Raw genomic sequence first — 24,092 nt, 5'->3', positions numbered from 1 at the left:
GGGATTTGGGGTAACCAGATAAGGATAGAAATTTGGGATAACTGAGAAACAAGGGACATTAAGTGACATACTCTGATATTTTAAAACTGCTTGGCATTTGATTATAAAATATAGCAAAGTAAACTGGCTTAAAAAACTTTTCCTCTGGTAGGGTCAACAAGCACTTTAGGACAGGGTGAATAACAAAAGGCTTGGCATGGTTGCTTGGTAAACTGAGCCTGGGAGAGGGAGATAAGAAAGGCAGGTATAAAGACAGCCAGAGAGAGCTGATTGGGTCAGAGAGAGAGAGAGAGAGAGAGAATCAGCTGGAGCAGAAGTCCAGCTCAGGTTTTATAGCCTTGCCCCCTTTCTGGGCACTGAGGTCAAAAGGGAAAATCCCTCCCCCTTTATGTGACCGAAACCAGATATAGAAGCTTGAAGACTGGGAGTTGAGAATGAGGAGACAGGATTCAAATTTTACACTAAATAATGAAACAATAGGAGTCAATTTACATCTCAAAAGGAAAGATCCTTTTACCCCTTAACAAGATTCTCAGATTTAACAGCATTAAAAGATTATAGAATTTGTTTGATTATAACTTTTCTACATTCATAATTTTCTGCATCAATATCATCTTCCTTTTCCTGATTTACCTGTCTAAAAAGGAAGGACTTTAATAAGTTTGCATTAATAATAAAATAATCAGCTCTTTTGAAAACTATACATTGTAAATTGAAAATTGAAAATCAATTATTTTATAATTGATTTGTTTAGGTCTGATATTTCCATGTGGTACTAGATTAAATCTGTATTTATCATTTCTCATTATACTCTATTCCTGACTAAGGGTCTCTCATTCCTAAATTTTAAACTATAAACTAAATGTCTAAATACTTTTCCCAGACATTGTTTTCTTAATCAGTTGGTTACTTACCAAATTTTTTCTTCTGAAGCCTCAGTCTTCAATTGGGCCTCAGTGATGAAAACACCATCTGTGGTATTCAGTTTCTTGTCTGGTATTTTCATCATTCCTTAATGTTTTAAGTTGCTTCTAGCAGTGCCATTGGTCTCTATATTAATCACTAGAAGTCATAATAGTCTTTAGATTTAACAGGTTTTTCTGTTAAATCAAATTCGAGCCAAAGGAAGATAGTCACTGCCCTATTTGTGCCAGATCAAAAAATCACTTCCTTGATACTCCTTACCAAGAAACCACTGTAAGTAGTCTTTTCTTACTCTTATCATTTTATCATCATCTCAACAATTTTTTTCTGTTGAAACCTAGAGTATTTGTCATTTCTTTGAACATAAGAGAGACTGATTCTTCCAGCTACATCCCCTATGAGAAGTCTCATATGTGCTATAGAACTTTACTAAAAACCCTTCTTTCTTTTTCTTGGTCACATTCTTCTTCCTTCCAGCCTCCTAACACAGGATTCCTACTTTTCTATTTTTCTTTTTTGATTATCTTTAGAGTACTTCTTTCATTCTTTTCAAAAAACACTTCAGTCTACCCAGTAACTGCAAAGTAGAGATATTCTTTGATCCATTTCAGCCTCTCCCCTGTCTCAGGATACTTATAGCTATTACTTGTCACTGATAGAAATAAAGCATAGTCTACTCTATTCAGGTCATTATAAAAATCCCACTGCCCTTTTGATAAAAAGCCTTCCTTAGAGGCAGGTAGGTAGTTCAGTGGATAGAGAGTTAAGTCTGATGTCAGGAAGACCCTGGACAAGGCACTTAGCTATTTGTCTTAGTTTCTTAAATTGTAAATGGATATAATAAGAGCATCTGCCTTCCCTGTATTGCTGTAAGAATCAAATGAAATATTTGTGAAGTCCTTATATGCTAGAGATAAGATTATTATTATCATTATAATAATGGTTATCCTTAGAGTTAGAAGAGACTTTAGAAGTCATTTAATCCAGTCTCTTTATTTCATAGATGAGGAAGACTCAGAGAATTTAAGTGTTTTTCCTAAGGCCACAGGGTAGTGAGAACAGTCCATCTGCTTCCCAATACAACTGGATTATGTTGTTCTTATAGACAAATCTTTTGGTAAAAATATGAGGCATGAATAGAAGATAAAGAGTGCCCAAACTAGAGGGAGCCATCACAGATATCTCAAGAGGACCTTAGGTTCCTATTATCACATGCTTCTTTTTGAGCATAGTCTCACTAGGTATTGTTCAAATAGTAGTTGACACAGTTGGATAGAGTACATTATCATTATTGTTAGAGACTGACCAGTAAACAGGAAACATGGGTAAAGAATTAGAATTTGAGGTAAGGGTAAACTGAGTAAAAGTTCAATAGAGTGTTCCTTCCTTTTATGAAGCAAAGTGAAAAAATAACTGAATCATTAAGCTATAGAACATGTATGGAGTAAAAACTCTGGCTGGACTTTGTCTTTGTGAAGGAGAAGATGGGATTAGTAGTTACATCCTCCTGGCATTGCCTGTCAAGATCTGAACAGAGGACAATTGTATGTTTGGTGAATGATACCCGGAGGGATCAGCAACTGCTTGTTCCTGATTAAGTCTTTACCAGTTTGTCAAGATACTCAGTTTTTATCATTTTGACTTAACTTATTCAACTGCCTTTTAATGACAATTAGCAGATTCCTGAACCCAAAGGAATGTAAATTTTGTATGCTGAAATCCCAGAACAAGCCTTACTTGGTCTTTGTTTAGACCTTTATTGATTCCTAGTGAATGTAAATAGCAATTGTTTCTTTGTTCCAGAAACTCAGGGTCTGCCCCTCCCAGGTTGATTTTTTTTTTGACCATTCTTAGCTTCATTTCTTTCTTACCTATCCTTAATCATTGAAAGAACTGTTCATTCCAACAAACTGAGATCTGTTAAACACTTTTACTTAAAAAAACCAAGTTCTCACACTGCATCCAGGATCATCTCCAGGCATCCTCATCCATATCTAGTCATTAGTCCCAGATGACTTTGGAGGAGAAGGTAAGGCTGGTGGGTGACTTTGCAGAGCCTTAAATCCAATTCATTTGCATGTCATGTCTCTTTGAGAAGGAAGGACATACAACAACATCATATTAATAGATCAGACTTCATATTCTGAGATATTTTCTAATTGAATATTTACTAACTGTAAAGAAATGAAGCTAAGAATGGCCAAAAAATATTTACTAACTGAACTTTCAATTCAGTTTCCTTATTTGTCAAAAAAGTAAATTATTTAATTTCACAGGATTATTGTGAGGATTAAATGAAATAATATTATTTTTTCTTATCTATTTAGGTATTAAAAGTACCTACAAGTAGTAAATGTTAAATATTAATCATTGTTATCTCATTTTTCCCTTCTAAGGGACTTCTGATATTCTTTTTCAAATTTCTTGCTAGCCTAAGCCACAATACTCTGTGTCTGTGAAGACCTGAGTGTCTAGAAACCAGACTGTATGTCCTGTGAGATTATCCAGTTTAAACTTGTTCCCTCATGCCCCTTTCTTGGACATAAAGACCAACATTGTCTACATGTGTATATATGTGAATTTGTTGTATATTTTGTATCTGACTTGATAGAGATTAATTTCTCATAATCCAGATTGATGCAGGGGAAAGATGAAGAGAATTGTGAATGTAGAAATTGGGTGGAGATGTAAACTTATTACCACCTGCTCTTGAAATGTAAATTGACTAGAAGTAGAAAATTACGATTGTAACAGATACAATTTGTAATCTTAAAGGCTGCTCAAATTGGGTGGAGATCCCCATTCTTGATGTACTATTGATTCATTGTTTAATGTAAAATTTGTATCCTGATCTCCTTAGGCTTTACCCTCTTCCTAATTCCTGGTCCAGTAAGAGAAAGGGAGCTTGCCTTTTGCCCTCTGGATGAGAGGCAAGACATAAAAACCTGGGTTAGACTTCAGCTTAGTCAGGGCCACAGTCTTCTTTAACCAAAGCCCAGCCAAATGCTGCTTGGCTGTTGTTCTCCTCTCTCTCTCTCTCTCTCTCTCTCTCTCTCTCTCTCTCTCCCTCCCTCCCTCCCTCCCTATCCCTATCCCTATTCCTATCCTTATCCTATCCCTTCCTGTTGTAACCTTTTTAAATAAATTTTTGTTTTATTCCCACCCTTGGATTCCAAAATTTGAATGATTCCTCATAGGCAGAGTCGAATTCAAGTAGCCAACAAGTAATAAGATCAGAATATAACTTTCTAAGGGTTTCCAACCCCTCACTGTCCACAAGTTTAGGAACTCACTATATACATCTTTCTAGGTTAAAAAACCAGACTGCATTTAATTTAAGAGCTATGGCCATTGATGAAGCACACAGAAAAATCCAAGAGCTAAACTTTTCAGTGAATGGAATTGGCACAGGACTAAGGTAATCCAAGGAGGATAAAGAAATGCTTCCTTCACTTCATTTATCCCATTGATCAACTACTTTTTTTCTTGCTTTCCCCCCAAATCATTGTTTTTATTTGTTTACATATTTTTTTTTCACTGAGTAAATTATAAATTGGCATTGATTTATTTTTAAACTAACTTGTTGCCAGAGGATTGGTGTCACCAATTAAGATTGAAAAGTTCTCACAAGTGAAGGAATTTTCATATAGCCCTGGAGTTGAAAGTTTGGAATTTATTTTCACAAGCCTCCCAAGTTTAAAACTTTTTCTTCTCCTAGAGGAACGAACAGCAAACACCTTGAGGATAGGGAACAATAACAAAAGGTTAGGGAAGTTTGAGAGAGAGAGAGAGAGAGAGAGAGAGAGAGAGAGAGAGAGAGACAGACAGAGAGAGAGAGAGAGAGAGACAGAGAGAGAGGGACACAGACAGAGGGAGAGAGTCAACCAGGAAAACTGACTGGGCTGACACTCAAGTGAATCTGTACACCATGAGGGGAGTTCAGGCCAGACTTACAGTATTGCTCACTCCTTGGGCATAGAAGCATCAGGAGAATATGGCAAAGGGGGTAATCTCTCCCCCTCTATGTCACTGAAATCAGATAAAAGGCTTGTAAACTGGGAGGGTGAAAATTGTGGGGTGGAAATGAGGTGAAGTTGTGAATTTACATTTAACTATGGAACAATAGGAACCAATTTGCATCACAGGCTCAGCCTTTCCTTTCAAGACATATATTCTATATTTCTCCTTCTACATATTCCCCACTTAGACACAATTTGACAGTGTTAATTAATTAATTGATCGATTGATTAATTAATTACAAAATTTTACATCTCCTATGTCCATAATCCATGCATCGTATTCTCTCCTCAAATTATTGGGACCCAGATTTCTTTAAAGCCAAATGGGTGCTCACCCTTTCCATCCTTTCAGGGTCCATTTGGAGGAGAATGCATTACAGTGGGAACTCAATTGAGACAAAGTCCACAAGATGGTGGTTGTCAGGACTAGCTATGGCTGGTTAACTGGTATCTTGTAGAGGCCACTAATGAAGGTACAGCTGGTCACCTGGAGAAACAAACTTCAGAAAAACGTTTGAGCAAACAAAACCAGAGAAGGCCATTTAACAGAGGCCCAATAAGGAGAGGAAAATAATTAGGAGCTCTATAAAGAACAAGAGTTATACTTTATGATCCTAAGCCAGTATCAGGATACTTTTCATAAGAACATGGATTCCAATACAACAGATTCATTAATGTTTGCCACAATGAGTTGTAACCTAAAGCTCAAGAATGGTAGAAACAAAGAAATTGGATAATCACTTTAAAACTGCACATGTCCAATAAATAATTTGCAATAAAATTTTCTATTTTAACTTTGGCCATGTTTAGAATGAGCAAAATCTCTGAATAATGAATCTCTCCTTTAAAGTAGTTAAAAAATAGATCAATGTGGTATTATCTTGAAATAAATAGTCATGCTATTTTTTTTTTAGTTTTTGCAAGGCAGTGGGGCTAAGTGGCTTGCCCAAGGCCACACGTCTAGGCAGTTATTTAGTGTCTGAGACCAGATTTGAACTCAGGTACTCCTGACTCCAAGGCCAGTGCTCTATGCACTATGCCGCCTAGCTGCCCCTGATATTTCTTTTCTTTAAGGGAACTTGTTGTGATAAAGAATCATATCCCATGTTCAAAAAAAACAAACAAACAAACAAACCAAGACTAAATATTTGCTGATTTAGAAGATAGTGTTCCAATGACTCTCTCTTATACTTAATTATTGAGCACCTGGCATGATTATGTCAATTTACTATAATGTATTAGATGTTACAGGCAAAGGTCATAACCACAATCCTTTTCAATAAGTCAGGTCCCAGGTCTGCCAGGTAAGGGATTCCTTTAAAAGAATCCTATCCCAGTTGAGGCTCGGCTTGTTTTTTTCAAAGGCCCCTTCTACTTCTTAGTTCCTTAGGGTTAGTGGCTTCATTGATATACTGTTGTCACACAGATCAATTATCAGTATATTGTGAAATAGCAATTACTTATAATTGGAGATTTGTGTAGGTTATGTAGTAAAGGAATCAGAATGTGCCATACTATTATTAGGATTGATATTAGCAAAGTAGTCCAAAGAAAAATTATAACTGATTCAATCGCTGCTCATAAGGACAGTATTGTGAAATATAATAAGCAAAACTTGGGATGTAAGAAATAATCCTAATTCACACTTAGAATAATTTTTTATAAAAGCAACTCTTTATAATGAACTTTAGTTATTAACCATATTTAAAATAGATACATATCATTGCTTTCAGAATTATTTAAATCATTAGAACATCTTAAGTGACTCTAAATTTTCAATATGTGTTATTAATTCCAGTGTCATAAAACAGTAGTAAGAACAACCAAGTTATTCAAGTCTATTAGCACATGAATGATTAGATTTTGCAAAACAATTTTTCTGTTATTGTATAATCCATTGTTTAGTAATTCAGGAATCCCAGAAGGGGTCATGATTTTGATATTTCCCCTCATTATCCTTATAAAAATAATCAGTTATTAATTTCAGGCTTCAATACTATAATAGTAAATCCAAATAGCTTATATTTTCACAACAGATAATCAAAAATCATATTTCTCAACATCTTACTATCAATAAGTTACCTTACTAGGGATTACATAATATTAAATTGCTCAGTTAATCTTCAGAGACCCTCATACTTTTTTTATGGAAGCTTGACTACTTCAAAATTGAAAATAAAATTATTAACCTAGATTAAACATATGGTTACCATGCTAACATCTTATTCCCTTTATATAAAACAAAACAACAAAAAGGTTTCTTTAAGGTTAACCTTATAAATCAATATCTTTTACAATTTTGTTTTACAAACTTATTTGCCTTTTATCCCAAATACACTTTTATTTTCTTTTTTTAAATGATATGTTATGAAACTTTTTCAACTTTCATCCATATGCATATGCTTATTTTTAAGTTATATGATTTTCTTCTACTCTCCCTTCCCCTCAGCAGTAAACAGTCAAGTGAATATTGGACATGTACATTTATGTTTGACATGTTTAAAGATTAGTCATTTTTGGTATGAGGAATTAGGATTGAGGGAATATGTGTCTGAGACCAGATTTGAACTCAGGTACTCCTGAGCATATTAATCATTGATTTCTTTTTTATCTTTTTTTAGTTCTATAATATTGTTTTGCTAAATTATGTGTAAAAAAATTTTAGCATTTTTTTCAAATTTTGAATTCCAAATTGTCCTTCTCTCCTTTCCTTCTTCCCATTGAGAAAGCTAAAATCTTGCTGTGAAAGAAAACAGACAAGAACTCCCCAGAAAATAAAGTAAAGAAAATTACCTGCATTCTGCTTTCTTTCTCTGGAAATGGATAGCACCTTTCATCATAAGTCCTTTAGAATTTTCTTAGATCATTGTGTAGCTGAGAATAGCTAAGTTATTCACAGCAGATCATTTTACAATATTACTGTTCCTTGTGTACAATGTTCTCTTGGTTCTACTCCTTTCACTTTGCATCAGTTCATGTTAAGTCTTTCCATAGTTTCTTTTTTCCAGTTAAAGGTAAAGATAGTTTTCAGTATTCATCCTTTTACTAGCTTTTGAGTTCCACATTTTCCTACCACCCTCCTTTCTTTCCCTTTCCCCTTGTCAGTGAACAATCTTGATAGTGATTGTACCTGAACACTCATTTTTGACATTTCCACATTAGGCATAGTGTAAAAGAAGAATTGGCACAAAGGGAGGAAAAAAGATGATGAAAGTGAAACAGCATCTTTGAGTCAACTTTGTTGAAAGTAAGATTTACTCATTGTTTGTATTCTTTCTTCTTTCCCTCTACTATAAATGGTCCTTTGTACTGCTTCTTATGGTACTAATTGTCCTCTAAGGCCTCCACTTTCTTCTCCTAATATAATCCTTTTTTTCATGTCTTTCTTGTTTTTTACCTGTCTTGTACTACCCCCCCACCCTCTATCAAAGTATCCTCCTTTCAACTGTCCTGTTAGAAGTATAATTCTCAAGAGCCATAAGTATTATCACCATCATGATTAATTTATACCCACACTCTGTTCAAGTATCCTCCCTCCAACTGTCCCAATAGAATTTCAATCACTACATCATGATCAATCAATTTATACCCAAACCCTCTGTCTAAATACATTTCTTTCAACTGTTCTAGGAGAAATACAGTTCTTAAGAGTTATATAAATTATCTTCATGTAGTCTTATTGACTAACATTGTTTTCTTAGTCTTTTTGATTAAAATTTTTTTTTCTTTCCATTTGAAGATCAAATTTTCTGATTAGTTTTGATTTTTTATCAGGTGAGTTCAAAAGTCCTTTATTTCATTGAAAAGCCATCTTTTCCCCTGAACAAATATGCTGAATTTTGTAGAGTACTTCATTCTTGGTTGTAATTCGAGCTCCTTTGCCCTTTGAAGGATCATATTCTAGACTCTCTCTGATCTTTAATGTTGAAGTTGATAAGTCCTATGCCATCCTGATTGTGGTTCCCTAGTATTTGAATTGCTTCTTTTTGACTACTTGTAGTATTTTTTCCTTTAGCTGAGAATTCTGAAATTTGACTACAATATTCTTTGGCATTTTTATTTGGGGATCTTTTCCATGTGTTGGGGAGGAGTCAATGGATTCTTTACAGGACTATTTTATCTTCTTTTTCTAGTATATTAGAGCAGTTTTCCATGATAATTTCCTGCATGATATTTTCCAGGTTATTTTTCTGATTGTGGCTTTCAGGTGGACCAATAATTTGTAAATGATCTTTCCTGGATTGATTTTCCAAGTCCGTCATTTTTTCTAAGAGGTACTTTACATTTTCTTCTATTATTTGGTTTTGTTTGATGGAATCTTGGAGTCTCAAAAATTCATTAATATCTATTTCTCAAATTCTGATTTTTAGGATTTTGTTTTCTTCAATTAGTTTTTGTGTTACCTTTTCTAATTGGTTGAGGAGTTGATTTCTTTTTGAGGAGTTGATTTCTTTTTCCATTTGACCAATTTTACTTTTAAAGTTACTGTTTTCTTCAGTCAATTTTTCATAATTCTCTTGAATAATTCTCATTTGTTTTTCTCCATTTTTCTTCTTCTTCTCTTCTTTGGTTTTTTTGGCTAGTTGTGATAGTTGAGTTCTGCTCCTGGGGCAAAGGCAACACAGTCCCAAGCCTTTTGTACTGGAGCCAGGGGCCTGGCTTATCATTGTATTTCAGGTGTTAATGGTTTATTCCCTGCATTAGGATAGTCCAATCCAGTCCAGCCTGTTGCACCAGCATTCTCAGGGCTTGAAATTTGTCTTCTAATCTGGGGTTGGGACCTTCACCACTGGTCTGCTGCACCACTGACTTGCTGAGCCCAGACCTGAACTATGCTGTGAATAAGAGCCTCCCACTGGCTTTCCAGCTCTTTTGCCTACACTGGCTGTACTTATTCCCCTTATACCCACGTGAGACAGATTTTTTTCCTGAAGTTTCTCCATGATATCTTGAGTTTCACCCTATTGCTTTAGGGCCTGTTTAGAGGCTTCATTTAAAATTGTTTTGGGGAAAGATAATCATTCATTTCTTTTGAACTTCAGTTGATATTACACAACTGATATGGTCTTAAACTTAAGAGGATGCTGTTGGTATTTTATTATAGTTTTATGGAACAAGGAAGGGGAAAAGTGATACAGTATTTGATAAAGTAAATAAGTAATACAATTAGTACACAGTAAGAGTCCATTTTATACTGCTTATCCTCTTTTTTCCATCAATGAAAAAAAGATGGGTTTCAATTAGAACATAAAATACTGGTCATAGCAACATTGGAGACAAGCCTCAGTGGATATACCTGTTGCCCAAAGGTGCTACTACTTTTATTTGACACTGGCAAAAAGTGATGTGTATGAGCAATATGCCATGAGACAGTGACACCCTTAAGACAGTAGATCTTTGTTCTTTCTATTCTCCTCTTGTTCTTTCAAATTGACATTGTCACCTCTGTCAGATTGACCATTTTTTAGCTGCTATGCTACAGATAATAGAATTGCTTTCTTTTCTTTTCTTACCTCTCAAGACTTGATGACCCTTTCTTTATCTGAGCCAGATAACAAGTTAAACCTAGGACAATACCAGACAAATCTGCAACACATGAAATTGCCCAAAATGATTTAGGTGTATCTGTTGAATATTTTTTACCCCGACTGAAATAATGATCTTAGAAGTAAGGTAAAATGATAAATATGTGTGTGAATGTGTGTGTGTGTGTGTGTGTGTGTGTGTGTGTGTGTGTGTCTTATATATAAGTTTTCAAACTTCCAACAGATTAAGATGCAGGGTAGTTGTTGTTGTTATAGTTGTTTTAATATGCCCTTAAACGACCATAATGGTTTTTCAAAGTTAATCTGTATCATAACATTTCAAGGCAATCTGTCAGCTACTTCCAAAGCCTGGCATGGGAAGTGTGTTACCTGTTTTCTGTCTTTTCACTAAAGTTATTCACTTTAGATTGCTTAAGTAATTTAACCTAACCTTAGAAAAGAAAAGGAGATAAGTTCATTTGTTTCCTTTATACAGTTGGCTTGGAAATGGTGTTATCTTAGATATTCCAGAAAGAGCCTGAAATGGGACAAAGGGGAATACTATACAGCCCTAAACAGACTGGCTCTTTTATTAAAAAAAAAACTTGGTGGAATTGTTTAAATAGAAAATTGTTTAAAATATCAAGTTGCTGGTGGTTTTGGAAAACATAAACAAGAATTGTTGTGGAAATGACCCTCTTTTTACCTTCCAAGCTGTTTGAGTTTGCCAGAGGAACTCCCAAGATGAAACTTAATTTTAAACTGAATTTTGTTTATCTGGAAATTTAAATTATCTTAGTATTAAAAAATACTCAGTGTATTTAAAATATTAAACTTACTCAAGTGAGGCATTAAAAATTTGGAACTAAAATAAATGATATAATCAGGAACTGAAAACATATTTTTTTATAATTAACAGCTCATTTTGAGTTAATTATATACAATTACCAAAATCTAATTGCAATTTATTCTCTATTATCTGTGGGAAGAATCACAGGCTAGGGAGCTTGCATCACTGGCTTCCTTCATAAATGCTATAGAATGAGAACAAATACTACACAAGCACTTAATGACAAACAGGAGCAAATAGAAGGGCACAGCTGGGCCAAACTATTGGAAGGTAATTGTTGTTTGAAATGAGGTAGTGACTTAAAAAGCCAAAGGCAGCTCTGTTAGGGCATCAATCCTCCTTTTATTCTTTTTTTTCTAGCTAACCAATGACCCTTTTTACACAAATTATAAGTTGTTTTCTCTGATTTATCCCTGATAGTCTGTCCAATTTTAAGCCTTTAAAAAGGCTTCAAAATATTTCAAAATCACTTATAAAACATTAGGTACAAAATTTGATCAGTCCTGTATACCTCCCCATTTACATGACTTGTAGGCTTTGTAATATGGTTGACATTTCTACTTTTCTTAATCCACGTACAGTTTCTTTTACTACTCCATTTCCTACAGAAGTGAGGAACATCAAGTATTATTGCATTTTTTTCCTCTTTTACTCTGATATAGCAATCTTGACAGACTGGAGGAACCATGAGTTGGGGGGGTTGCCCTTTACTAATTTTTCTAAGCATTTCCCCTCTGTTTCTTTCAAAATTTCCTTTATATCTTGTCTAATTAATACCATTTTGAATCAACTTTGTCTCCTTCGCAATCTGTATAGTTCTTTAGAAACCTTCAGTGAGATCATAAAATTGAATTGAAGCCTTCCAGACATGGATTATAGCTTTGCTTTTGATAGAGTGGAGGAGAAGCTCCTGATTTAGAGAAGAGATATCTTTTTGACAATAGAAACAAATTCTTAAGGGCTGGATATAAAAGGGCATTTTCTATCTTTTATGACATAATTACAATTAAGAAAAGAGTACAACCTACCCCTCTCCATGTTTCTTCTTAGAAATTACTGCTTGAAACCCTTGCTTATGGACTGGTAGGGTTAAAAAAAAACCTTCCATGGGATCTTACCAGCACACATGCAATAAACATTAAAGGCAGCATGATGTCCATTGGTGGGAAGAGTACCCAAATTATTATAAGCATGACTCCAAAAAAACCTGAGCCCATCAACTAATATCTATTAAGGTCCTGCTCTGGGCCAAGCACTAGACTGAGTACAAGGTAAAAAAAAACAAAATAAAACAAAAATAAAGGTCATAAACAAATGTCCCCCAAAATTCCTTCTCTCAAGGAACAATCCCTCTAATAGAATCAATAAGCAAACACGATGTAAATACAAGATATATACGGGAGTCTGAGATGGAAGGGACTAGAAAAGGCTTCCTGTAAAAGGTAGAATTTTAGCTGTGATTTGAAGGGAGTCTTTAAGCCAGGGAAGCTAAGAGAAAGACAAGGAAGGAGAGAGTTTCTGGCATGGGAGGCAGTGAAAACTCCTCAATTAGGAAATGAAATGCTGAGTGCAGGAACAGTGCATGAAGGGATGGAAAGTGTAAGAGACTAGAAAGATAGGAAGGTCCCTGGTTCTGAAAAGTCAATAGAAGAAATTGTTTGATCCTGGAGGCATAGGAAGCACTCTCTAGTAAGTGAGCTGTCATCAATAGAACAACTAAAAATGGAACTTGTACTCTAATGAAAGCAAAATATCTTATACAATAGTGAGAGTTGATGAAACTATGAACACCCAGTAGACTGGCCTTCCTTGCCAGGGTTCAACTCTTCCTCTTTGATAGCAAATCCTTTCTAACTGAAATTAGTCATTTCAGGTAATACAGTTTTATCCCAAAGAAGTAGAACCTGGAGAATGTACTAATGAGCCTATCTTATGCACATAACATATATGTTTTGTTGATTTTAAAAAATTTTAGGGGCAGCTAGGTGATGTTAATAAAATAGAATACTGGCCCTGGAATCAGGAAGACCTGAGTTCAAATTCAGCCTCAGACACTTAATACTTCCTTAGCTGTGTGACCTTGAGCAAGTCACTTAACCCCATTATTTTGCAAAAACCAAGGGGAAAATACTGAAACATGAATATAAGAAAATAAAAAAGCCCTCACAGTCACTCAGGAAACATTAAGCACCTGCTATGTATCAGACTCTGTCTTAAGCCCAAGAAAGCAGTTTTTGTTCTCTAGTTCATAATGTAATGGAGTCAACATGCTACTATGTAAAAATATGCTATGCTACAAACAAAACTATTATACAGAAACAATTGGAAGGAAGGTAGAAAAATTAGGGGGGGATTGGGAAATACTTACTACAAAGGTGAGATTTTAACTGCGATTTGAAGGAAGCCAGGAAAACCAGAAGGCAACGATGAGGGATATTCCAAGTATAGAGGATAGCTAAAAACAATTCTCATTTAGGAGGTGTTTTAGATGGTGTTTTTCCAAGATCAGCAAAGAGCAAAGAGAACAGTTTCTTGGTGAAAGAGTACTTGTTACATGGGTAGGAGGTAGGGAGTAATAAAATGTAATTCTGGAAAGGTAGTATGGCAGGCTTTATATTAAGTTTGGAGGTGATAGGGAGTCCCTAAAGTTTATTGAGGAGGGAACTGAGGATAGCATTTTCTTAAAGGGTTAGTTTCAAAGTGTACCATTTCTCCATGAATGACGTCCTTTCTTCATGCTTTTTAGCCACAGACATTTTTCTTTTTCGTGTGTCCAAGTCAGAAGTTTATTAAGTAATGATTTAGTCAGTCAAGTGGCAGTTAATCTACAGGGAATGTGGATGCTGAATTGGCTGGATATCCCATATCAAAAGGAAGTCTCATATCAACACTATAGATTTAATGAGGAAAACACTATAAGAAAAGAGAGTGCTTTCCTATAAAATGTTGACAGTATCCTTGATTAAAAAATAAAAAAGACCAAATAAATTTTAAAGACATTTTGCTTCATTTGCTGTTTATAAGTGGAAAGATTAATAGTGGTTCTCATTCTGGGTATAAAACTTTCAGTTAAGCTGATGACATAAACTTATTTTAAATACTCAGTAAAAGTAACTTCTGTGCCAACAATATTATGGAGTTGGTGAATCTAGAAGCTCATTACTACTTGAGTCAGTTTGTTTTGATAACCTTATTCTCAGATTTATTTTTAACTGAGATCATTATGAAATTTAAATTTATTTGGGAGAAATTAGAAGGAGGAAACTTGGGGCGGCTAGGTGGCGTAGTGGATAAAGCACTGGACCTGGGGTCAGGAGTACCTGGGTTCAAATCCGGTCCCAGACACTTAGTATTTGCCTAGCTTTGTGGCCTTGGGCAAGCCACTTAACCCCGTTTACCTTGCAAAAACCTTAAAAAAAAAAAAAAAGGAGGAAACTTTTGTTATACTCTCAATTGTATTAGTTCATGTCAGAGGAAGAATTAGCATGTCGCAGAACATCCTGAATAAGGAACTAGCTAGCAGGTTTTGTATATGGTCAGAATACTAAAAGATAAGTTCCAAGAATAAAGGGAAGAAGATGAGCATTTATTGCCAGTCCCTGAGTTTATTGTTATTCAGTCATATCCAATTCCTCATGACCCCATTTTGGGAATTTTCTTGATAAAGATACTGTTCCTTCTCTAACTCATTTTACACCTGAGAAACTGAGACTAGGGATAAGTGACTTGCCTGGGGTTGCACAGCATCTTAGAGTCTGAAGCCATTAATTCAGTAACATCAGTCTTCCTGACTCCAGACTTGGCACTCTATCCATTGCACCATCTCACCACCTCTGTGTAGACACTTTTATAAATGTCATCTCTTTTGACCTTCACAATAATCCTGCTTTTGTTATCCCTATTTTTCTGTTGAGGAAACTGAGGCAAACCAAGATTAAATGACTTTACTAGAGTCATATAACTAATAAATTATGTGCGTAAGTGTCTGAGACCAGTTTTGAATACAGGTCTTTCTAACTCTAGGCCCAGTGCTCCATCCTCTTCTTCAATGATTAGAAATTTCCCATTGTTGTTACCTAATGTTTTAGGCATGACCCCCAAAATTAGAATTTATAATAACAATATATTTATCACTTAAGTTCTTTCTTTGGATACTGAAGCCCAAGGGTTAGTGATAAAATCTATGTCTTCCATTTTCTTTTCTGAAATTGTATAAGGCACTACCAATCTCATTTTCTTTTAAAAGTTTAAATGAACCATACTTGTGTATAGTATACTCCTCATTTTAATTGTGTATTCCTCTCAAAAAAAGGAGAGATTTCTCATTAACTGGAGCATGATGAATGACAATAGAGAAAACATTTTATAGAAAAGGTTCTTTGTAATATTGCCATGTAGGCTATGACTGTTAAGTATGCTTCGAAGGACCTGTAAGGGGGGGCAGGATTGAGGGTGGTAGCTGTTTAAATCAATTTTTCTGTTATTTTCAAGTCTACTAAAGTTCTATGAAGGGGAAGAAAAAGTCAGATGTTTTGGAAGGTTTTGTTTAGGACCATTTTTTTTTTACTACCTGATCAGATGAAAAGTTAATTAAGAAATTAGAGAAACTTGTGAATAAAATTTCAAAAGTTAAACTTCTTCACCTCTTGCTACTTCAAGTCACATTTTCCCCTTTTTCTCTCTCTCATTTTGAAAAGATAAAGAATTCTTTTATATGGAGAGGCATACATGAGATATACCTATATCGGAAGGGTGATAGTATAATTATAATCTCTTGGAAGTGAAGAAGAAAGAGATGTCTATTTCTAATCCTGTTCTTTTTTTCAGAAAATGCTTAAAAGCAAACTATAGCTGTGAGTATGGTGGTTTCCTGTGAGTGGGTGCCTGTCTCTAGAGAACTGGCCATTACATCCATTACAGTGCTAATTTGTGAGAGTCCCACAGAGAAAATTTTAGATTGAGCTCAACTGATTTGTTTTTCACACTGTTCCTGCAGTGAAAAGGATTGATTTCTGTGTTGCATTTGCTATTTGGTGTACTCTCCTTTGGAACTCAGTGCCTTCAAGCCTTAATCCTTTAACCTTGAATCTGAGCTCTGGGGCTTCCTAAGGATCAGACTGTTTGATGGAAAGAGAACTTTCTTTATTGTACCAGGTGACTGAGTATGAAATGAAACAAGTTGGATCTTCAGACAGTTGATATTCGTTAACACAACAAAGAAATATAAAAGAAGGGTTTTAAAGGGGATTATGAATAATCTCTAGGAAGGTGTGAGGTATTAAGACATCACTGTTGAGGGGGAAATAGCCTTCCAGCAGGGCCAACCATGATTACCAAGAACCATAGACCAAGCAAGTAATGGTCCGAGTGACAGTATATTATGGAGGAAACAAATGGCATCCACAGAGAAGAGTTGGGGCAGGCCTGGCAGCTCCCTGCAGGGCAGGATTTGTGGAAGAATTGCTCTCTTACTCTACTACGAGAAATAGTGGTTCTTTGGGCAGCAGGGGGAGTTCATACTGCTGTGTGTTTATGGGATCATTAATTATATGTTATAAGGTAGCTGAGCATGGCATTCCTAATTCAATGAATTCCATTATGAATGGCCTTTTCATCTTCTTCAGTTCATTATGTTAAGATGCATGTGACTTGAAGTTTAGCTAAAGTTATTGTTCAGGTTAACTTTCCTTTAGTTGCTCTAATTTTAGAGAAAGTATAATCTTTCATTTTTATGAAGATGCAATGTACATTTACAGTATTTTGAGCTAATTTAGTACTGGGTTTGAATCATTTTCCTTTCTTCAATTTAGAAATTTCTTTAGTTGAATCTGAAGACCTGCCAAGTATTTTGTGAGTACCTTTCAAAAATGTCTTCCAACTTCTAGACTTGTGCTTGGCAAGCTCTCCTGACTTGTTGAAATTGTTGTTGTGTTGTTGTTTTTGAGTTGTTTTTCAGTCTTCTCTGACCCCATTTGGAATTTTCTTGGCAGAGATACTAAAGTGGTTTGCCTTTTCTAGGTCATTTAAAAAATGAGGAATTGAGGCAAGGAGGATGAAATGATTTGTCCAGGATCACACAGCTTATAAGTATATAAGCTAGATTGGATCTCAAGAAGATGAATCTTTCTGACTGAAAGCCCTGCACTTTATCCACTGGACCACTTAGCTGTCCACCCCTAAAAAAACATCCCCTTTAGAAAACCTTTTCCAAGTTTTTTGAAGACATTATCTATTGCCAATGTGTTTTTCTCAGCATTTTAACACTATTATGTAATAGTTGTGATGCCTTCAGAATGATACAAGTGTTTGGTATATAGCCCTAAACTTGAATTTTATAATCCCTACTTCATGCTGGTCTACTTTCAGCAGCTTGACCCAAGCATCTTTCATGAAATCTGCATGACCTGACAATCTCTCTTGATCTTGATGAGTTGAATCCTGGAGTTTTGTAGGATCAAACTTTCTCACCTCTATATCAATGCTCTGAGTAACTGTGAGATTGTTCTCGCTGTTCACACAGTGAGCACTCACAGTGGTACAACAGCTAGGTGGCACAATGTAGATAGAGCACTGGTCTTCGAGATCAGGAGGATGGGAGCTCGAATCCAGCCTCAGGCACTTGACTCTTACTAGCTATGTGATCTTGGTCTAGTTACTTAATCTTGATTGCCTTGTATCCAGGGCCATCTCCAATCATTCTGATTTATATCTGGCTATTGGACCCAGATGACTCTGGTAGAGAAAGTGAGGTGACTTAGCACAGTACCCCTTCACTCAAATCCAATTTATGTGCTCATCCTGGTATCACCTTACTGATGTCATGATCTTCTTTGAGAATGAAAGATGAAACATAGTACACAACCACAGTTTTTAGTTATATGTGTCCCCTAAGGACTTCGATCAGCTGGAGAGATCCATGTATGGTCCTCAGTTCCTGTCCTTTCCAAGGTTGGTCATGTGATCTTTTCTTTCGCCTTTGCAAGCACAACACAATAAGCATTTAGCTAAGATTTTTTAAATACCAGGTGGATATTTAGGATATTTTCCCCCAGAACCTAAAGAAACTCTTGCTTGTTCTGTTCAGTATTAGGAACATAGTTAAAGCTAGCAGTCTACTTTTCATTCTTGCCAAGCCAAAAGGAGTAGTATCTCAGAGAAAAGCTTATAATAGAGATTCTGGTCTGTTTTGGTTTATTTTTAAGCTAAATAGTAATCCTTCATTGTTACTCCTTCCATAAAGAATTTAGGGATATTATCTGAGGTATAAGATTGATCTTCAAAATAAGTAGTCATTACTCTAGACTTATCAGTCTATTTAAAGAATCTGTTTACTTGTTAAGTCTTACTTTACCAGCTGGGTGGTACAGTAAATCATGTAGATGTGATTTCAAATCCACCCTCAGAACATAGAGTCTGACCCTGAACAAGTCATGTAATGTTTCTTTGCCTCAGTTTCCTCAACTGTAAAATGGGGAGACAACAGCACCTTCTTCGCAGGATTTTTTTGAGGATCAAAAATGATGTACGATGAAAAAGCACAAAGGCACTTCTTTCTTTCTCCTTGCTCTTCACCACACTATAATGCTGTCGTTAGAGTCTTGTCTTAAATCCAATTCAATAAACCTTTTAAACTCTTGTTCTTTGAAGAACACTGTCCTAGGAGCTAGATGAAATAAAAAGTTTAGTACTGCCTAACTTCATGGAGTTTACAATTTTGTGTAGGCACCTCACCTCCACAACCACAGAAATATCCATGATACAAAGTAACACATGGTAAATTACTTGAGAGGTATAAATAAACCTCAATGTATATAATAATGCCTATGGGAAGAGATAACCTTAAAAATAACATTACACTAATATATTTTTGATATTTCATTAGATAAATCTCATAGATGAAGTCCAGGTCATGCTCAACTTAAATCAAACTCCATTCTACAAAGAATAATAATCTATAGATTCTAGTGCCAGATGACTACATTGATTATTATTATCATGTTCCAATAATAATGACCAAGTTTAGCATTAATTTCATAGGATCACAGTATCTTAGAATTGGAAGGAACTTCATAGGGTAACCTTGGATAGAATAGTTTATACTTAACTAAAGAAGTCCCTCTCCAGTGTCCCTAGTTGTTCTACTAATTTTCTGTGACCTCCTTGTATATACTGCTTCTCCACTTAAGAAATCCCTTATCAGTTAAATAGGAATACTGATGCTTATACTTTACATTTAACAGCCTCATTGGGTTGTTGCAAAGATCAAATTAGAGGGATGAATTTTGAGCTACAAGATACATTAGCCATGATCTAATTCAGTCTCTTCATTAGAGTCTATGTCAGAGGTAAAAAGAATCTTAGAACACAAAACAAATTGTTAGAACATGGAAGTAGTCATGGGACCATAGTCATTAAGAGTTACATGGATTACAGATCATAGATTTAGAGATCATTTATTCTACCTACCTCATTTTACAGGTAAGGAAAGAAACTGAAATCCAGATAGGATAGTTTGTTCAAGGTGTCAGAATTTAGAGATGGTGGTACCAGGACACAAGCTCAGGTTTTCTGACTCCAGGTGTAGGACTTTTCCAGCTACATTATGCTGTCTCTATGCAATAAACATAGTCTCCCAGCATCATTATCAAAACAAATACTTGATTAAATGCCTGAAAAATTCTAGGAGAGGCAGTAGATACAAAGTAAAATAAAACAAAAGAGAATAGGATATTGTTCTTAAGCAACCTTTTGAGGCATTGTTTCTGACTCATGTTTTGAGGGCAATGAGTCTTAAAACAGTATGAAGAGCAGCTAGGTGGCACAGTGAATAAAGCACCCGCCCTGGAGTCAGGAGTACCCAAGTTCAAATCCAGCCTCAGACACTTAATACTTGCCTAGCTATATGACCTTGGGCAAGTCACTTATCCCCATTGCCTTAAAGTAAAATTTTAAAAGACAGTATGAGAGAAAATTTCACATCCCAGTGAATGAACTGCCACATTTCATTATCATGTTATTGTCTTTTATGAGCAAATGGATATTATATATTTCAGAGTTAGTAAACCCCACCTCCACATGTGTAACAGTAAAAGTGAAGTTTTGAATGAAAGAATTGGAAATAGAGGAGATGCCTATCATTTGGGGAATGGTTAAAAACAACCTGCTTGCATAGCAGTGTGACTTGACAGTTTTTTTTACTATTTTCAGCCCACTGCCAAGTTTCACATGTAGAATCTGTCAATTTTGAAATGTTTAGCAACTGGATGAAAACACTGATACTAGCAAACCTCTTCTAGTTGGAAAACGAATGTAAAGGACAATCAGTGGGCTAATTGCAAATATTAGCATTTAAAATGGCATGATCTATTTTCCTTAAAGTGGTTACATCAGGTAATTAAAGCCTTTCACTCTGTCTACATTCAAGTAGTGGTATATAGTTTTGGGCAAACTGAGTTAAGTGGGTTCTAGTGTATGGTCTGTACAGGCTGCTGGAAATCCATAAAGCTGCATTTGTCAAAACTGGCTGCTCTAATTATGGATCCATTTGAATGTTTTCTTTTAGTCCCTCTAAAATGATATTTTTCATTTTTCTTGCTCAGCTCTTTCTCTTACATTCTTATTTATCTTCAGTGGATGGTGGTTCTTTGAATGTGACCCACTGGCAAAAGATGGATTTCAAAATTGCTATTCATTTGCTCAAAACTGCCTGCTATCAACAGCTGTGAGCCTGTTCATAGGCTCCTGTGGAGGAGTTGGTGTGTATATACTTTTGAGACATTTTGAGTGCATGAAAACATAAGGGGTCTTGTACCATGCTGTTGGGCCCTCACTTTTTACAAAAGGTTCATTGACTATAAGCCTAATTTTGCTAGCTTGGTTTTTCTGACTCATGTAGTAATAAGAGCACAACAGTGAGGTCCTTTGCTGTATTTGGATCAAAGAAACGAGGAAGACAACAGAGTGTGGCTTTGATAGCTTCTTACTGCTAGCTTTTCTCTACAGTGAAAAGCTGGAATTCCTGGTCAGGTATGTGCATGTGTTGGGGGTGGTGGGACAGGAGGAAGAGAATATATATCATTTTTGTGCCTTGTATCTGACAAAACAAAAGTAAATTCTCTAAATGGGTAAATGTAAAAGCCTTTTTGAGGTTCTGGATAATTCCTTTAAAAATTTTTCTTGTTCAAACTGCCTCATTAATTTCAGAAAGGTAAAACTTGCCCCCCATACCCTTTGATCCAGCAATGCCAGTACTAGGCCCATATCAAGAAGAAATCATAAAAAATGAAAAAGTCCCACATGTTCAAAAATATTCATAGCAACTCTTTTTAATAGTGGTAAAGAATTGGAAATTGAGGGGATGCCCATCAGTTGGGGAATGGTTGAACAAATTATTGTTTATGATTGTTATGGAGTGCTGACAGGGAGGCATGAATGGTCAGTCTCCAGAGAAGTGTGGGAAGAATTATAGGAACTGATGCTGAGTGAAAGGACATTGTACTCATTAAAAACAACATTGTGGACTTCTGGCAAGATGGCAGAGAGAAGACAAGCACAGTTCTAAAGTCCCCTAATCTTTCCCCATCTATCACATGAAACAAACCTCTTAAAAGAAATCTGACCCACAAAACCCAGAAATAAAAGCCAGGAGAAAGAACATCTCCATCAGGATTTGTCTCTGGCAGCAGCTTTGGCCGGGCAGGTGAGTCTGGGCTCAGAGGGAGGATCAGCCCTGGATCAGCCAGATTAACAGCTGAATTGGAACCAGGCGTCTGAGGGCTCAAGAGCTGGACCTGCTGGATCAGCGGTGGGGCTGGACGACAGGGGCTTGGGTTGGAGGGGGAGTAAAGGCGCTGGTGTTGGTGCTGTCCCCCTGGAGCTTGGGGATGGGGCTAGGGGGAGAGTTCTGGTGCAGGAGAGCTGTGGACACCATCCTGGGCTCCTCTGGTCCCATTACAACTCAGACCTCCTCCCAAACAAACAAATGCAAACTACTTCTGCCTCAGGCCCAGGTGTGTGAGCAGAAGAACCAGCCCAGCTGAGGAATTACCTCAGGCCAGGGTAAAGAGCACCACTGATTGCAGGCAAAAGAATTCAACAGCTTCAACTCCTCCCTTCAAGCAAAGGGAGAAGGCCTCAGTCAAGGTCACAGACACTCCAGAGAAAGCAACCAACACCTCCTGCTGGCCAGCCAGAGAAACTGCACTCAGTGAGTAAAGCCTTTAGTGATCCCAAGCCCTGGTGAACCAGCCCCCCCCCCCCAACTCAAGGTCTTAGCAAAATGAAGAAGGGTCAACAGAAAGGTGGATCCATAGAAAAATTCCTGGAAGGGAAAGACCCTAACTCAGAGAGACCAGGAACCTCTGAGGAGAATACAATCTGGTTTCCGGCACAGAAAGACTTCCTTGGAGAAATAAGGAAGGAACTTAAAAATTTGGGAGAGACACTTAATACCTTGCAACAAGAAAACAAAACCTTAGAAAGTACCATTGGACAAATATAAAAGGAGAATAATCTCTCAGATCATTAATTGGACCAATACAAAATGAGAATAATTCTCTCAGATCCTCAAATGAGCAAATGCAAAAAGAAATTAATTCTCTCAAAACCTCAATTGGTCAAATGGAAAGCTCTTTCAAAAGTAGAATTGACCAACTGGAGAAGGAGTTGCAAAAGATTAATGAAGAAAATTCCTCCCCCCAAAAAAGAATGGAGTCCACAGAAACTAATGACTCCATGAAACAGCAAGAGTCAGTTAAACAAAATCAAAAAATAGAAAAAATAGAAGCAAATGTAAAATACCTCATCAACAAAACCACTGACCTCGAGAATAAATCGAGAAGGGGCAACCTGAAAATTATAGGGCTTCCTGAAAACACTGAAGAGAAAAAAAGCCTGGACTTAATATTGCAGGATGTAGTGATGGAAAACTGCCCTGATATCATGGAATCAGAGGGCAAAGTAGTTATTGAAAGAGTATATCAGTCCCCACCAGAAAAAGATCCTAAAATGAAAACACCAAGGAATGTTGTGGCCAAACTCCAGAACTATCAGATAAAAGAGAAAATCCTACAAGCAGCCAGAAAGAAACAATTTAAATATCAAGGAGCCACAGTAAGGATCACGCAGGACCTGGCTGCATCAACATTAAGGGATCGTACGGCCTGGAATGAGATATTTTGAAGAGCAAGGGAGCTTGGAATGCAGCCAAGAATCTACTTTCCTGCAAAGCTGAGCCTTCTCTTCCAGGGAAAAAGATGGACATTTAATGAAATGGAAGAATTCCAAAAATTTCTGATGAAAAGACCAGAGCTAAACAGAAAATTTAGATATCAAACAGGAGGTTCAAGAGACACATGAAAAGGTAAAAAAGGGGGGGGGGGGCTGTAAAAGAAAAAAAAATGCAATCCAGTAAGTTGAAACTGGCTATATCCCAGCATGGGGGAAAAAAGATTCTCATAAATCTTGAGAATTGTAAGTAACTCTAACAGAGAGAATACACCTAGCCAGAAATGATGGACATTCATGACCTATCCATGAGACTGCTATCTAATGGGATGTAACTGGCTTTAACCCCACTTGGGAGAAAGACTCTAATAACTCTCAGGAATTTTGACTTTATTTGATAGAATATACTGAACTAGAAGGGACAGGCACTCAGAATTTTCTATGACTTAGATAGAATGATCTAAAAAACACTACCTCCTTAAAAAGGGGGATAGGAAAGAGACTGGAGGAGGGAGGGGATTGAATGGGGTAAACTTCATTACACTAAGA

At 36.3% G+C, this 24,092-nt stretch overlaps 1 protein-coding gene across 5 annotated transcripts in view; it reads left to right on the top strand.

Moving 5' to 3' along the window:
• KIAA1328 (KIAA1328 ortholog) overlaps positions 1-24,092 on the top strand; it is a 554,082-nt gene that overhangs the window by 370,129 nt on the left and 159,861 nt on the right. For 3 of the 5 annotated variants that reach the window (XR_012471964.1, XM_074203823.1, XM_074203821.1), the window contains exon 8: positions 4,235-4,342. The exons of 1 other annotated variant lie outside the window; for it this stretch is intronic. Coding sequence is in view for 3 of the 4 variants with exons in the window: in XM_074203823.1 (XP_074059924.1) it covers positions 4,235-4,342 (108 nt within the window). In the remaining variant the exon portion in view is untranslated. Of the gene's footprint in view, positions 1-4,234; positions 4,343-8,105; positions 24,073-24,092 lie in introns of those variants that run through there. One more of the 5 variants, XM_074203824.1, reaches the window with a different exon arrangement.

The sequence above is a fragment of the Macrotis lagotis genome, chromosome X, assembly GCF_037893015.1.
Source record: "Macrotis lagotis isolate mMagLag1 chromosome X, bilby.v1.9.chrom.fasta, whole genome shotgun sequence".
Taxonomy (NCBI): Eukaryota; Metazoa; Chordata; class Mammalia; order Peramelemorphia; family Peramelidae; genus Macrotis; species Macrotis lagotis.
This window is presented reverse-complemented; position numbering and strand designations above follow the sequence as displayed.